Source organism: Myotis davidii, unplaced genomic scaffold (assembly GCF_000327345.1).
Source record: "Myotis davidii unplaced genomic scaffold, ASM32734v1 scaffold149, whole genome shotgun sequence".
NCBI classification, from domain to species: domain Eukaryota; kingdom Metazoa; phylum Chordata; class Mammalia; order Chiroptera; family Vespertilionidae; genus Myotis; species Myotis davidii.
The window spans coordinates 5,740,951-5,756,514 of record NW_006352194.1 but is presented as its reverse complement, the minus strand read 5'-3'; the positions used below and the strand labels follow the sequence as shown (position 1 = coordinate 5,756,514).

The 15,564-nt window shown below is 36.7% G+C and overlaps 1 protein-coding gene across 21 annotated transcripts in view; it reads right to left on the bottom strand.

Annotated features, from left to right (window-relative positions):
- Window positions 1-15,564, bottom strand: part of EIF4G3 (eukaryotic translation initiation factor 4 gamma 3) — a 272,633-nt gene that overhangs the window by 52,451 nt on the left and 204,618 nt on the right. For 17 of the 21 annotated variants that reach the window (XM_015557211.1, XM_015557208.1, XM_015557218.1 and 14 more), the window contains 4 exons: window positions 13,162-13,275; window positions 12,661-12,771; window positions 6,276-6,446; window positions 2,042-2,239 (listed from right to left, as the gene is read on the bottom strand). In XM_015557211.1, the coding sequence (XP_015412697.1) occupies window positions 2,042-2,239; window positions 6,276-6,446; window positions 12,661-12,771; window positions 13,162-13,275 (594 nt within the window). The remainder of the gene's footprint in view (window positions 1-2,041; window positions 2,240-6,275; window positions 6,447-12,660; window positions 12,772-13,161; window positions 13,276-15,564) is intronic. The other 4 variants (XM_015557220.1, XM_015557224.1, XM_015557226.1 and 1 more) reach the window with 1 other exon arrangement.

The following is a 15,564-nucleotide window of genomic DNA, read 5'->3' as shown; positions in this document are numbered from 1 at the left end:
AGTCAAAAAGTTTGCCCACCCCTGCACTATACTGTCAAAGCGGTCATTAAAAATTGAACTGCTTTCTTACACCTTACACCAAACAGCTGTTGCCCTTAAAACTCCTCCGCAGTCCCCGCCTTAGGTTCTGCTTCAGTTCACCCATATTAGGTTCTGATTGGTCGGTTCCTATGCCAGTCAGCGTCAAAAGCTCCGCCTCCTAGGCAGCCATTGGCTCCTGACACTTCACCCAGATTAGGTTCTGATTGGTCCATTTCTATGCCAGTCAGCGTCTCCAGGCCTATATCTGGGTCTGATCAAAGAGGCGGGGCTGATTAGCAGCCTCTGTGGAGGCCAGGAGAGAAACAGAGGCACGGCTGCTGGGGAAGCTTGGAGAGAAAGAGAGAGGCAACAGCTGATCAACAGCTGCCACAGAGGCTGCGGATCAGACCCTGCCTTTCTCTCTGCAGGCCTGTCTCTGGGCCTGATCCGCAGCCCCTTCAGCAGTCAGTGCTGGGTCACCATGGCAATCCAACACTGACTTCTGGTGTTTGGTTGAGCCTTTGATCGTTAGGGACTCTGGCTCTTTATCTATATATAGATTCTAAGGTTATAAAGTTAGCAAGTGGCAGAGGAGAAATTAAAATTTTAAACCTAGAACTGTGAGACTCCAGAACAGTGTTTGTAATCATTAGGTCATGCTTGCTGCCTCAAACTTGAACCTGCCTGGAATACGCTATTCTTTCTCTATACTTGAACTCCCCATCATCTCAGGCCTAACTCAAACCTACTTGCTTCATAAAAGTTTGTCACTCTCTCATCCAGATAGTGGTTTCTTTTTTTTCCAATTTGATTTTGCAGTCTAAATTATCAATTTTCAACCGGTGTGCCACTAGAATTTTTAAAACATGCAAGACCTGGCTATTTGGTTAAGGGACTGACCTCTTTTCCCTTAGATTGCCAAATAATACAATGACAACGGCCAACACAAAAATAGCCATACAATGTGAATAAATCAAAATTATACCTATTTTTGTCAGACTGGCAAACACTATAATGTATTTTTTGGTGTGCCAAGCAATTTTAGTAATTGGTTTATGTGTACCATGAGATGGAAAAGGTTGAAAATTGCTGGTCTAAACCATCCATTTAGGCATTAATATACTGCAGTATCACAGAATACCTTATAAGTGATTTTTTTCCCTTATTAATGCTGTTTGTTTTTTCCAATATGGATTTGGAGTTTCTCTAAGACAGAAAATGCAACTTTTCAAAGTACCAACAGACTCACCTACCTTTGACACAGGTACTTAAAATACTGGTCGAATGACAGAGTTTTGCACTTTCATAGCAAGGCATGATGACAATGAATTGTGATAATTAAGAAAAAAAAAACAACTCAAATGTTAAAGGACAAACATTTCTGACACAAGTACCTTGATAACAGATAAAACACAGACGGTACATGGCAGATTTATGACTGCAGAATTGAGGACAATGAACACTAACCAGAAGTTCTTTGGTCTCCCATTTTGTCTTGCCCTAGATTTGACAGGCTGTGAAGATTAAATGGCTGTGAACAATGTAAAGAGAAAGAAATCTAATAGTTTCTGAGAGATGAAATGACCAGTTTTGAACCATTTATGACTACAATTATCCTATCATTTTCATTGAGGCTAGAATTAGAACCAACAAATTTTTCAGTTTTGAATTTAAATAAATGTGAATGAAAGCATTTGCTGTATTTCTATAAAATGATACCCCAGGAAAAATTGTTTGCTCTTAACTAGAATTTCACATTACTAATTTAAACCATATTCAATCTTCCTCATACTGGATGGGACCATATGTGTCTGTATCAGTCTAGTCTCCATAACCCCTCCAGAGGTGAGTATACATTGTATTAAAGATTCTTTTTATACAATTGGATATTATAGTAGTAAGTGCTAAAAATATATTCTCCCCTTTACGTTGCCCCAATAACACTTCTGGGAAGAATGTGTAGTGAGGGGAGAATATACCTCTTGAAGATTTCTGGTTTTACTCCTTCCTCTCTTCTTACCGTTACTAGACATCGACACATGTTTGCGTAAGCCACAGAGAAGCTGGGTTCATCAATAGCCTTCTCAAAGACCAGGTCAATGACTCCTTTCAGCCGCTCCTCTGTGTCAACAGTAAGTCCTGACACCTGCTTCATCAGTTGGTTGAACATCTGTGGTGTCAATTTATTTAAGATACTTCGAACTTTTCTAAAAAGTTCCTAGAAGGATCAAACACAGAAAAAGAGCATTATAGTAACTGTGACAATATGATGCTTTCTGTAAGAATTAATATTGTTTATAATATATAAGTTCAACTTCCCAAATTATTGACAAGGATTGTGCAAGCATCGTAAAAATTAAATCCACCTATTTTAATAAACAGTAAAAAATCGTATAGCACATCATTTTCATTACTGATGAGAATTCTAGGAACTAATATGGTATATTCACATTTCACTGGTGGGAGTATCATCTGGGACATTTCTAAGGGCAATTTGTCAATGTGTGCTAAAAGTTTAAAAACTGTGATATGCCCTTTTGAACAAGTAATTATACTTTTAGAAATCCATTCATTATTAAAGATAGGTTAAAAAAAAAGATTTTAGCCAAAATAATTTGTCAATACCCTGTATAGTAAGTAAAAAATGTCCTAAAATAGGGATTTGTCTAAATTATGGTATAATATAAATTATAGTATAGAATACTAGGGTGGAAACTTTTAAAATGTTGTTGTAGAAACTGTTATCAAATTAAAAATAGAAGAGAACTTCCTTAACTAGAAAAAAAAGGGCATCTATAACCTTACTTAATGGTGAAAAAAATGAATGCTTTCCCACTAACATTGAGAACAAGACAAAAATGTCCATTCTCATAATTTCTATTCAAAATCATAATGGAAGTCCTAGATGGTGCAACAAAAAAAAGAGAACTACAACCCACACAAATTGTAAAGGAAGAAGTAAAACTCCCTCTTCACAATTGGTATCACTGTCTACATAATCACAAGGCATCTACAAAAAGAGATACTATAATTAATGAGTCTAGGAAGGTTGTAGAGAATACAAGTCAATAGATAAATATAAATTATATTTCTATATATTAGCAATAAACTAGAAATTACATTTTTAAAAAGCACCATTTATAACAGCATCAAATACCATTAAAAATTTAATAATTTAACAAAATATCCATAGAAACTATATGATGAAAACTAGAGTTCGCTGATGAAAGAAACCAAAAAGGACCTAAGTATAGTGGAACCACGGTTCCCAAACTTAATTCATTCTGGAAGGCTGTTTGAGAAGCAATTTGTTAAAAAACTAATCTTTTCCCCCCATTACAAATAATGTAAATTGAATTAACCTGTTCCAGACCCCCAAATGATTCCCTTTCTTATATACAGCACATATCTTATATACAGTACGTCTAATGTACTGTTTAAACACTTCTTTTCTTAAATGTATTGAACCATTCCCTACTAGCCTTAAATGAATCACTTTTAGCATTCAGGCCAGGGATGTCTTTCAAGTCAGCATGTAGCATCTTTGCTTGTTCATACATCACTGCCTCAGAAATGGCTGCTACTGACTAATTGCTTTTCGTTTATTCAAATCAACAACAGTTTTTCTACCTCTTCAATTGTCTGTGATCATTTTTTCTTTCACTCCCTTGGCCAATTCTTAATGGCCTCTTTATGTTTTAAAATTTGCTAAGTGTTGATTGTTGATTTTGCCAACAACAAAAGCATTCTTTCCTTTGTTTGTTGCCTGAGAGATGTTTTTCTTTCATGCTGAGGTATCAGCTTGAAAGGGTAGTCAGTTTGAAAACTGAAGTTTGGTTTGACAATCAAGAGATTTTTTTCTGTGAACAACTTAGTCCAGAACCGAATTGTTTGAGATGGGAGACTTTGAGAAATGAGGATTGGCTATAATTGGAGATCTATTCATGTATATTAGATCATGTTCATGTATAATAGAAGATTCACTATAGTTGTCAGTTTTCTTCAAAATAACTTACAGATTTAACACAATCAGTTTAAAATTCCTAGTAGAGTTGTGCTATGTTGTTGTTTTTGTATAAATCAAGAAGCTGATTACAATCTGTATGGAAAGACAAAAATAAAGAGAATACCCTAAACAATTTGGAAAAATATAAAGTTCGAGGATTCAGACAACCTGATTTCTATACCTATTACATAAACCTATTATACAAAGACAGTATAGTATTAGCCAGAGGACAGACACAAAGATCATTGGAACAGAATGAAAAGTCTAGAAATAGGTTCATACACATATAATGAATTGATTTAATTTTCAATAAAGGTGTAAAGGAAATTCAATGGAGAACAAATAGTCTTTTCAACAAATGGTACTGAAATAATATAGTGGTAGGAATGAAAGAGTCTTCTGAAAGGGGAGGCAATAATAAAACCACTGTTTTAACAAAAAAGACACAGAATAACAATTAGCAGAAGCATCAGTTTAACATGGGGTATACCTATGCCGAGAAGAATAAAAATTCTACAAGAGAGGGAATGAAGCAAAGATGTTCCTTATTTAGAAAATGTGTCAAGAAAAATAAGGTTGTATTGGCCCTAAAAAAGAAGTCTGTTTATTATCTAATGAATTTACTTATTCACTAAAGAAAACTAATTAATGATACCTAATAATAACTATTCTAATGTTTCTGAAATAAAAATTAATAATGGGGAGAACTCTGTTAACAGAGTAAAGGGAGGCAGATTATAAGTCAAGACAAATGAACTCTTCAGTAATCACAACACTGGGTAACAATCTCTCAAAACTTCATTTTTCCTCATTTGAAAAAAAGAGACAATATCTATTCCCTCCTTCATCAGTTTGAAGAATCAAATGAAGGAAGGCAGTAATACAAGTGCCTTAAATTATAAAACAAGACATCTTCAATACTAAAGATCCAGCAGGCATTTACCTAGCTTTTTTAAGTGATGTAGGCTCCTTATCATTAAGCATTTCACAAGGGAACTTCAGGGAGGGATGTAGAAGGTATTGAAAACTAACTGTTGAGATGAAATGAAGGGGAGGTTAGGTAGTTGATGTCAATGAATCTGAAAAAGGATGCATGTACTTAAGCGACAAATGTCTGGGGTAATCACTAGAAAGATGAACAAAGGTAAGCAGCCAAACAGGGATGACCGCATGGCTTTGTGATGAATCAGTTCATCTTAGCCCTCACTTTCTCTGAACAACTTTGTTGACTGGTTTATTTGATTAACAAGTATTTACCGAGTACCTACTGTGTATGATGTTCTCTGTTGGTGTTGAATCAAAATCAAGATTTATAAGGCACATCTCTGATCCCAGGAACATCATTACACTAAGTACCTATCTGAGCTCCAGGAACTATGCTAAGTTCTTTATATTACTTCATTTAATCTTCACAATGGCCCTATAAGGTAGGTAATGTTATCTCCATTTCACAGTTGAAATTAAGACTAGCCTCACAGAACTTGCTTCTGTTTCCAAAGCTGGGCTTTTGACTGCTATACTAAACTGTTGGTGATGAGAGGAAAGGTATGTAAGGAATCAAGATACCGAGGAGTCACTATGGGACGCGGGGATCTGGTACAGGTGTAAAGTTCAAAACTCGAGTTCTGGCACCTAGAAGCAAAAACATCCAAAGGAGATGGTAGAGGTAACCCAGGGATAGAAACTTGCATTGTGCATACAGCAAAAGACGGACCAGGCTTTATATTATTTGACACACAAAAGAAATTTGTGTGGATTACAGGAATTCTTCAATTTACTCTAAGGATTTCTGACGACAAGGTATGCACGGAAAAATAAAAATAATTCAATTTTATTCCAAAAGATTCTAAAACAAGATGGGTTTCTTAATATTAACTTATTAGAAATGAAGGTCTGACAAGGAGATATAAAACAATTTATTAACTAGATAGACTAGTACAGAGTAAACACCAAGAAACTAAAAACACATTTTTAATAAAATCAAATATGGGTCTAGGCCTGAATGATAGAATTATATGATTGATGAACCCTTGAGATATAGTGTCTGTCTTGGAAAGCACACACAAAGCAATTTCAAGAGAAAATGGTTGTATCCAAATGGCTTTTAAAATAATGCTTACCTTATAATAGGAAAAAATTATAAAAATCTTAAACTAAGATCTCTAAATATATTAATAGGGCAAGATGACAAGCTAAAACAATATTATTCTAATTCCAAAACAATGGTAGAACGTGTTTCTGCTCTCACCTGGGTTTTAATGTTCTCGGGATCCTCAGCTTGGCTGTCTCGTTTTTGAGTGGGCTTCCAGGCATTCTCTGCCTTTTTCAGGTGCACGTCTTCTTTCACAGGGACTGTTATGATCTTCCTGGGCTCTCTTCTCTGGCCAGGTTGAGATCTCCGTGATCCAACATTCAATAACTAGGACAAGAATATTCTTTATTATATCTACACAGAGTACTTACAATTTACTGTCTCTGCTGTGCTGCTCAAGTCAAGCCTGCTGATCACACAAACACTTCTAGATGCAAAGGTGAGTATTAGGCACTCAATTTAGATGTGATCTTTTTCTTGGGGGGAGTGGGGGTAGGGAGAGGATGGGTTACAACAGTATCAATGAAATGTTCTCCACCACTACAATTTTAGATCCTGAAGTCCTAAATGAAATAAAGTGAAGTAAAATTATACTCAATAAAGCTGTTGTTCCTCACCGAAAAAGACTACCCTTAACTGAAGTTCTATTTTTTACTAGTTGTAACTTGGAACTGGTCACTTTGAATAACTACAAAAATTCACATGCAGTAATAATCAGTTACAAACCTGCTTCAAAAACTGGGTTTCTAAACTTCCAGTGTGAAATGCAAATACAATCTTATCATGAAATTCTCTATAGCAAAGACACCCAACTTCACCACAGATGTTAATGGATCCCCTTTAAATTTGCTAGGCCAGAATTACTAAAATAAGCCTTTCTTATATCATTAATAAGATCAAACTAAATTTGCTCCCTGAAAAAAATGTTTTCCTATCTTTGTTCCTCCTAGAGTCCCACTATACTCATTCTGTTAAAACCAATATATGCTGGCATATGTAATACTTTCAACAATAAAGATTTTTAAACACACACACACACACACACACACACACACACACACACACACGTATATGCTACATTAAATGCTTGGAAATAATTTTGCAACATTAAATATTTGGGTTGATAGTAAGCCATGCTCCTACCAGATCTATTGTACAATGAGAGCCTTTACATTTTCTAATATAGCATTCTCTAAATGCTGAGTAAATATTGCCATTAGATTTCAAGAGGGAAGAAAAAAAGCTGAACATAGCACGTGTAGATAAGAATCATATCTCACTTAATACCTCAATACTGCCCTTTTGAATTCATATAAAGCTTCATGAAAGGAAGTAGTAACTTAAATGTCATGCTTTCTATAAAAAGACAGTTTCTAAGAGAGGCATGGTCTGAGGCCTAAACTGAGAAGCTTAAAATCCTTTAAACATCACTCATTCTCAGAATTACTCTTATATTTCACCATTTGCCCTAATTAGAAATGGCAGTATCAAGAATGTATCAGTCCAGCTGGCATGGCTGAGTAGTTGAGCACTGAACTATGAATCAGGAGGTCAAGATTCGATTCCTAGTCAAGGCACATGTCCAGGTTGTGGGTTTGATCCCCAGTGTGGGGCGTGCAGGAGGCAGCCAAACAATGATTCTCTCTCATCATTGATATTTCTATCTCTCGCTCTCTCCCCCTTTTTCTCTGGGGGGGAAAAAAGTATTAGAATGAAAAGTTAGAATTTCTAGGCAATATACGCCAATTTGTCTAATATATCCAGCCAAGAACTCAGTACTAATGATATAATCTCAGAATATTTGGTAAACATTAAAAAAACTAAGGTCAGATAAGCCTAGAGGCAACAGGCATGGTATAACAAAAGATTACTAAAGAAGATCTTCAGACTAAAAAATTATTGACAGGAAACAGTTGCTAAACCAGGTAAGTACTACTATAACAATTATTTATTATGGAAACTTTGATATGATAGCCCAGAAAAAAGAGTTCTATTAACAAAATGCAGTGAACCAAATTCTGTATGGTTTTATAATTTAGGTTATATTCTAGTGTTAATTCACTAGGGTTAATCTCTTTTTCAATGCTTGGATAAAGTTCAAATATACTATCACATCACAAGACATTTAATTTAATCCATGCATTTACTCATAAAAATTTGTCAAGGACAAGGTTTTCTGGGTGTAATGAAAAGTTATTATATAAAAATCACGAAAGCATGATTTAGAGATACAATTTTAAAAATATATATATTTTATTGATTTTTTACAGAGAGGAAGGGAGACGGATAGAGAGTTAGAAACATCGATGAGACAAAAACATCGATCAGCTGCCTCCTGCACACTCCCCACTGGGGATGTGCCCGCAACCAAGGTACATGCCCTTGACCGGAATCGAACCTGGGACCTTTCAGTCGGCTGGCCGATGCTCCATCCACTGAGCCAAACCGGTTAGGGCAAGAGATACAATTTTAATCATGTTTAGATAAAGTCAGAAACTGTCCATTTCCAAAAAATACTGTAAGCATCAATAATATGCCTTGGGATTTGAATCTAGAAAGTAACTTATGCCACATCTCTTTACTTGCCTCAAAACACATATGTGAATTTCAAAGGAGCAGCATAGAGGTATGAGCTATATTACTAAACAGGTAACAACAATGTTTCAAAGGAAAAAAAGTTTTGAAAAGCTGTTAGTCCAGGATAAAAAAAGTTAAAATTAAAACCCATGGCAAGTGCCCAAGACAAATTTTAAAATTATGTTTCTATCTCTAGATAGAATTAATATACTGTTCACAAATATTTATCCAACTGTATTGAGTTCTTCAACAAATTTATTATACTTATAAATGCTTAACATGCTTAATTAATTACTCTCTAATTTTCTCATGTTTACACTCTGGGAATGAATTCACTGTCTGGAACATCAGTGCCTGGAAGGACTGTGGTGCAGTGCAGAAAAGCGGCAGACAAAAAAACTGTGAACTCTTGACTCTAATTTCGTCACTTATGAGTTAAGTTACTGTGAGCAAGTCTCTTAACTTTGTTGAACTTAAGCTTTCTAAGTATTAAAAGCTTGTCTTACCTACAAAAGTTATTATGAGAATCATGGAATGTAAAAGCACCTTAAAAACTAGGTATCATCATCAATACCAAAGAACAAAAAGAACTTTAAAAAAAGTGATATGTAGATTGGTGTAATTACCTTTAAACATTTCGTGTCCTGCCAGACCAATGTGGCTCAGTAGTTGAGCACTGACCTATGTACCAGGAGGTCAAGGTTTGATTCCCGGTCAGGGCACAAGCCCAGGTTGTGGGCTCAATCCCCAGTAGGAGGTGTGCAGGAGGCAGCCAATCAATGATTCTCTTTCATCACTGATGTTTCTATCTCTCTCTTCCTTTCTCTACTTCTCTGAAATCAATAAAAAAATAAACATTTCATGTCCTTTTTGTGTGTATGACAATTTAATACAAATTGTCAAATGTTTAGTATCCTTCAAAAGTTGCACCATATATAATGTTTATGAAAGGCACACAAAATCCAGGATCCAGTGCTAAGAATTATGAAATGCACAGAAAGAAAGCCTGGTCTTTTTGATCGAAGGACAGACGATCATGATTAATACCAGAAAAGGAACTTGAAGGCGTAATGTGCTCAGTGTCCACAAATGTCACAACTAAAGAGCCAAAATTTGGGGTTGATTACTAACTAGTAAGCCTCATTTTTTTTTCAGGTGAGTGGGAAGTTTAAATTTTTACCCACTCTGATATATATTTTTAAAATATATTAAATAAGAAATTACATCCATCTGCTTTCAAATTTAATACATTGCTTTTATGTCATTCACAGACTATAATCTGAGACATTTCTGCTTACCTGGATAACCCAAGAAAATAAGACCAATATTCATCCTAGCAATTTTTAAAGGGAGACAATCAAATGTTCCTTTAAGAAGAGAGGAAAGCATGATACAAGCTCAGGAAAACATTGTCCCTACAATTTTAATAATAGCTCAGCTAATCTCAAAGTTAGTTGAAATGAATATGAATGACAAGTTACTAGTATAGGTCTACAGACCACTGCTCAATGCATTTCTCAATACAAACATCTGTGATGTTTGCCAATAGATTACTATTAAAATACCACAACCGCCAAGTAATTTGACTTTTAAAAGCACCTGGGTGCTTTCAATTGCTATGCAGTTTACTGTCCAACAAAGGACTTATATGTTGCCTGGTCGGTTTGGCTCAGTGGTTGAACTTCAACCCATGAACCAAGAGGTCACCGGTTCGATTCCCAGTCAGGGCACATGCCCGGGTTGTGGGCTCAATCCCTGGTGGGGGCATGCAGGAGGCAGCCGATCCACGATGTTTCTATCTATCTATCCCTCTCCCTTCCTCTCTCTCTCTAGAAATCAATAAAAACATTTTTTAAAAAGACCACTGTGTTGGAAAATTATATGTAACTGCATCTGACATATTAAAACTACTACTATGTAATAAAAATATTTAGTAACAAGTCTGTTGCAGAAAAATTTATACTAAGAGTTATGGGTATTTAAACCATACTATGAAGCATACCTAGCAGATATTAAGATTTTTGGATAGTAATTATTTATAATCCAATTTGGAAGCTGGCAAAATAACTAGAGGTATAGAACCAATAAACTATGAAGAGTATGGCTGTTGCTTTTTTTTCAAACAGCATTATTGATTGTTCCTTTACATGTTAGATATAATAGCCTATGAAATTCCGATCTGTACCTAAGCCAATATATCAAAGGAAGCTGGACAAATTAAATGGAGAATATTTGTTAGCTATGGGAGATGTGGAAGAATAATTACCTGCCTTAAAGCAATAGATTTCTTTTGAGATAACTGTGATGTCTGCCAACAGATTACTATTAAAATACCACGACCACCAAGTAATTTGACATTTTTAAAGGACCTGGGTGCCCAGCTGGTGTGGCTCAGTAGTTGAGCATCATGGTTTAATTCCTGGTCAGGGCACATGTCCACGTTGTGGGCTCGATCCCCAGTGTGGGGTGTGCAGGAGGCAGTAGATTAGTGATTTTATCTCATCACTGATATTTCTATCTCTCTCTCCCTCTTCCTTCCTCTCCGAAATCAATAATTTAAAAAAGAAAAAAAAAGCAATAGTTTGAAATTTCGCTTTAAAATTAGCTTGTGCCGGATGACAAAGCTATTTAAAGAAGTGAATTAAACAATTAAAGCTGACGTTTTTGGAGACATTACATATTCTTGATGATGGCTTATTCCCAGTCATATTACTTTGTATGCATCGAATAACACATTTACCCGATATATGTAGGCATATATATTAGTGGGAAAACATACATTGTGATGGTTATTTTTAAAATTCATTTTCTAATTTCACTATTTTAAGAGATACAGCTTATTTTCAATTCACAATATTTTCTTTTTGTTATACCTAATTAGCAGACAATAGCAACTTGGTAATGAAAGAGAAGAATACACTAGAAGAGATGTGGCAATACCTTTTGCAAGTAACATATGAGCAAAATTGAGCAATATGACAACCACAGACGCTGTTACCCAGAGATTAATCAAAATGACATCATTATTTCAAATGTTTGAGCACAGATATAAATAAAAACAAAAACAAACGCTGACAGAAATATAAATTTAAACCACCAAAAAGGAAAATAATGCTGAAAAATAAAGTATAACATGGTTTCTAGAAAAGAAAGCTGCTTTCTAAGACTTTCTGGCGAGGCAATTAAAATTCTATAAAAATTTTATCTTAGCATTTAGAGTATATGCAGGTTAAATTTCAAACCTGTGTGAGAACAGAGTATTATACACACAGAGGTCTTTACATGGTGGTGCTCAGTAAATACTATGCTTTAAATTAAAGAGATTTTCTGTTTTTACAAAGCCTCCATCACAGTGTATGCATTTAAATATTTTCAATCAGGCTGCTGGCAAACAATCAAATAATTCAAATACCTACAAAGTGACATTTGTTTTCAGACGGTGTAGTCTTATTTCCAAGCAGGTTTCAAAAGTTGCCATTACAGAAATAAAAAGGTGATGGGGAAATAAAAAGTGTCACCTTACATAAAAATATTTTTACAAACATAAAATAGTCTTAAAACAGGGTGATCTGCAAAGGTACACCAGGCCCTAGCATCTCCAGAACTTGAAGTGCTCTCAAGCCATTCCAACTTGGGGAAAAAGAGGCATTCACATCACTGGCAACTTTCCCCCATGCTTTCTGCAAGTCTACAAAGCATGGAGCAGGCTGAGCCTGCCAAACCCTGCACAGGGCAGTGCCCCAGCATAACTCCATTGGTGATGCCACTTCCACCGCTGAAGAGCCTGCCACTAGGGGGTGTAAAGGCAATCTGCAGTTGACTAACACTGCACTCTTTTGTGTGTGTCATTTGTTCATATTTTCACTTCATGAGCTATAGTAAGTGAGAAATCAAAACATAAAATATTATAACACCATAAGCTATTGTTAAAAAACCCAAAAATAAAAACAAGGATTCAGCGCACCCCTAGAGGCAGGCTCTTCAGGGGTGGGTGCGACATCGCCAGTGGAGTGCAAGTTGGGACTTTGCTCTGTTCCAGAATTGGCAATCCATGCCTGCTCTGCACTTTGCAAATCTGTAGAAACAAGGACAAAGAATGACCATTAGCTGAAAGTCATCAGAGATCTCTACTATATCAGGACACCTCAGAACAAAATAGGAATCATACTCAAGGTTGGCTCTATTTTTTAACCCATTTGCAGGTCATTTCAACTGGGGGTGAAATATATATACATATACATAAAACTTAAGGCCAAATTAATGTAAACCAGCTTTTTTCAAGTAAAAACGACTCAAGTGTATTCTTAATTTACTTTAATATTAGTTTGGAAAGGACAGCCTTCACCTCTTCTACTCTTCTTCCTGCTTAAAGGAATCAATGAATAAAAGCTGAGCTCTTGGCTGTAGACAAGATGGCATAAGTCTTTGACAGTTTCTAATTGGGTTGTAGGAAACTTGCACTTACAGATACACCTCTTCCACCAGGGCTTTGCCTTCCAAAATCTGCAAAGGCTGGAGTAAAATCTGGTCCTCGAGGCAAAACCCGAGGGTCAAGAGTTCGCAATTTGGGTTGGTTGATCTGTATGAAGAAGCAAAGGAAAGCTTAACACAAGTTCGAGAGCATCTGCTACCACAAAGACAAAAAAACTTAGACTGAAGCGTTATGTCAACCTAAATGGTAACCACTGGCATCCTTAACCAGCGAAAGTCCAATCTGAACCTGGATAGCTTCTTCTGGGTGAGCCTTAGAGCCCTTCAGGCAACAGTGGTTTTCTGATGCCCTGGAATTCCAAACAAGGCTAGACAGTCATTTAACTAGTCAAGACCAGTAAGAATGACAAATACAAACTATTTTGAGATCCTATAACTAGGGTCAAATTTTAGGGTTTTTCCCCAGCATATTCAGGGCATCAGACCAATCTGCCTATGAGAATCCTGCTATTGATCATTTTTATTTTGATGTTTTTTTAAAAATATATTTTATTGATTTTTTACAGAGAGGAAGGGAGAGGGATAGAGAGTTAGAAACATCAATGAGAGAGAAACATTGATCAGCTGCCTTCTGCACGCCCCCTACTGGGGATGTGCCCGCAGCCAAGGTACATGCCCTTGACCAGAACCAAACCTAGGACCCTTGAGTCCGCAGGCCGACGCTCTATCCACTGAGCCAAACCGGTTAGGGCTTTATTTTGGTTTTGATGCTGTTGATTTATGACTAGAACAGCCTGTATTCTGAATGGACAATAAGTGACAAAAGGAGATTATGTTTCACATGTGATAACATTTAAAATTTCACTGTCTTGCCAATCGAAGTTACCTGGCTTTGTATAGGCAAAGAATATGACTGTAGACTCAGCAGAGCCAAGTAGCTCAGCGAGAAATCAACAAAAGATGGGCCAAGGTCAGAAACGGTTAAGGTAGGAAGACAGGAAGGAATATTTTCTAAGAGAATAACCTAATTCAGTGGCTATAACAATTGCCCTCTGAAGCAGCCTTAAATTAGCACTGCCAATCAACCACTCAACTGTCCTCACATAAGTATCAAAGAGAAAATACTTAGATAGCAATAGAAATAAGAAGACCTGTTACAGCCGAAACCGGTTTGGCTCAGTGGATAGAGCATCGACCTGCGGACTGAAGGGTCCCGGGTTCGATTCCAGTCAGAGGCATGTACCTTGGTTGCGGGCATATCCCCAGTGGGAGGTGTGCAGGAGGCAGCTGATCGATGTTTCTCTCTCATCGATGTTTCTAACTCTCTATCTCCCTTCCTCTCTGTAAAAAATCAATAAAATATATTAAATTAAAAAAAAAAAGAAGACCTGTTACTATCAGAGTAAAATAATACGAATAATGTCTGGATAAGCCGCTACTAGAAACCTGTCCTTTTTAATCTTCACCTGAGGAGTGAAGATTTTTTTCCACTGATTTTTCAGAGAGTAGAAGAGCGGGTGGAGGAAGAGGAGAGGGAAGGGGCGGGGGGAGATTAGTTGCCTCCAGCGTCCCAGGTATGTGCCCATGCCTGGGAATCGAATTGCAACCTTCCCTTGTGCAGGCCGATGATCTAAGAAACACTGAGCAATGCCAGCCAGGATTAGAAATCTTAGTAAGAGGAAGATCTCAATCTATAAGATATTTACCCTCTACTTTGATTAGGGATTAATAGTTCCTCTTCAAAGCAAAAATATTTCAAGCTTCATCACCAGCACTGGTTCATCACTGATTTACAGGAATGCTTGGGCAGGTAAACATCTGACTTCACTTTTTTAAATTTAATAAACATCCTATATAATAAAAGCCTAATATGCTAAGTGTCCAGTCCTCCATACAACCAATCAAAGCGTAATATGCTAATGATATGCTAAGGCCTCTCAACCACATGATGTGCACTGACCACCAGGGGGCACACAGTTGACCGGTCAACCAGTCGCTATGACCTGCACTGACCACTAGGGGACAGATGCTTCAACCAGTAGATTAGCTTGCTGCTAGGGTCTGGCCAATTGGGACTGCGCAAGGAGCAGGCCTAAGCCGTCAGTCAGACATCCCCCAAGGGCTCTCGGACTGTGAGAGGGTGCAGGCCGGGCTGAGGGACCCTCACCCCCCAAAGTGCACGAATTTCATGCATCAAGCCTCTAGTACAAAATAAACACTGACTGTACTAATTTTCTGTATGCACCATTAAGGTCAGATGTGAGATAAAGGATGCCTATTTATATGCAGAGGATTAGACTAATCATTACAAGAATCTATTGGGGGAATTTTGAGATATACATTACTTGAATTATGTTGACTCCTCTTTCAGTTTGATCTACCTTCCTAAGTTTCTGACCTGCCCTCCATGGCATTCTAATTCCATACAAATTGCAGG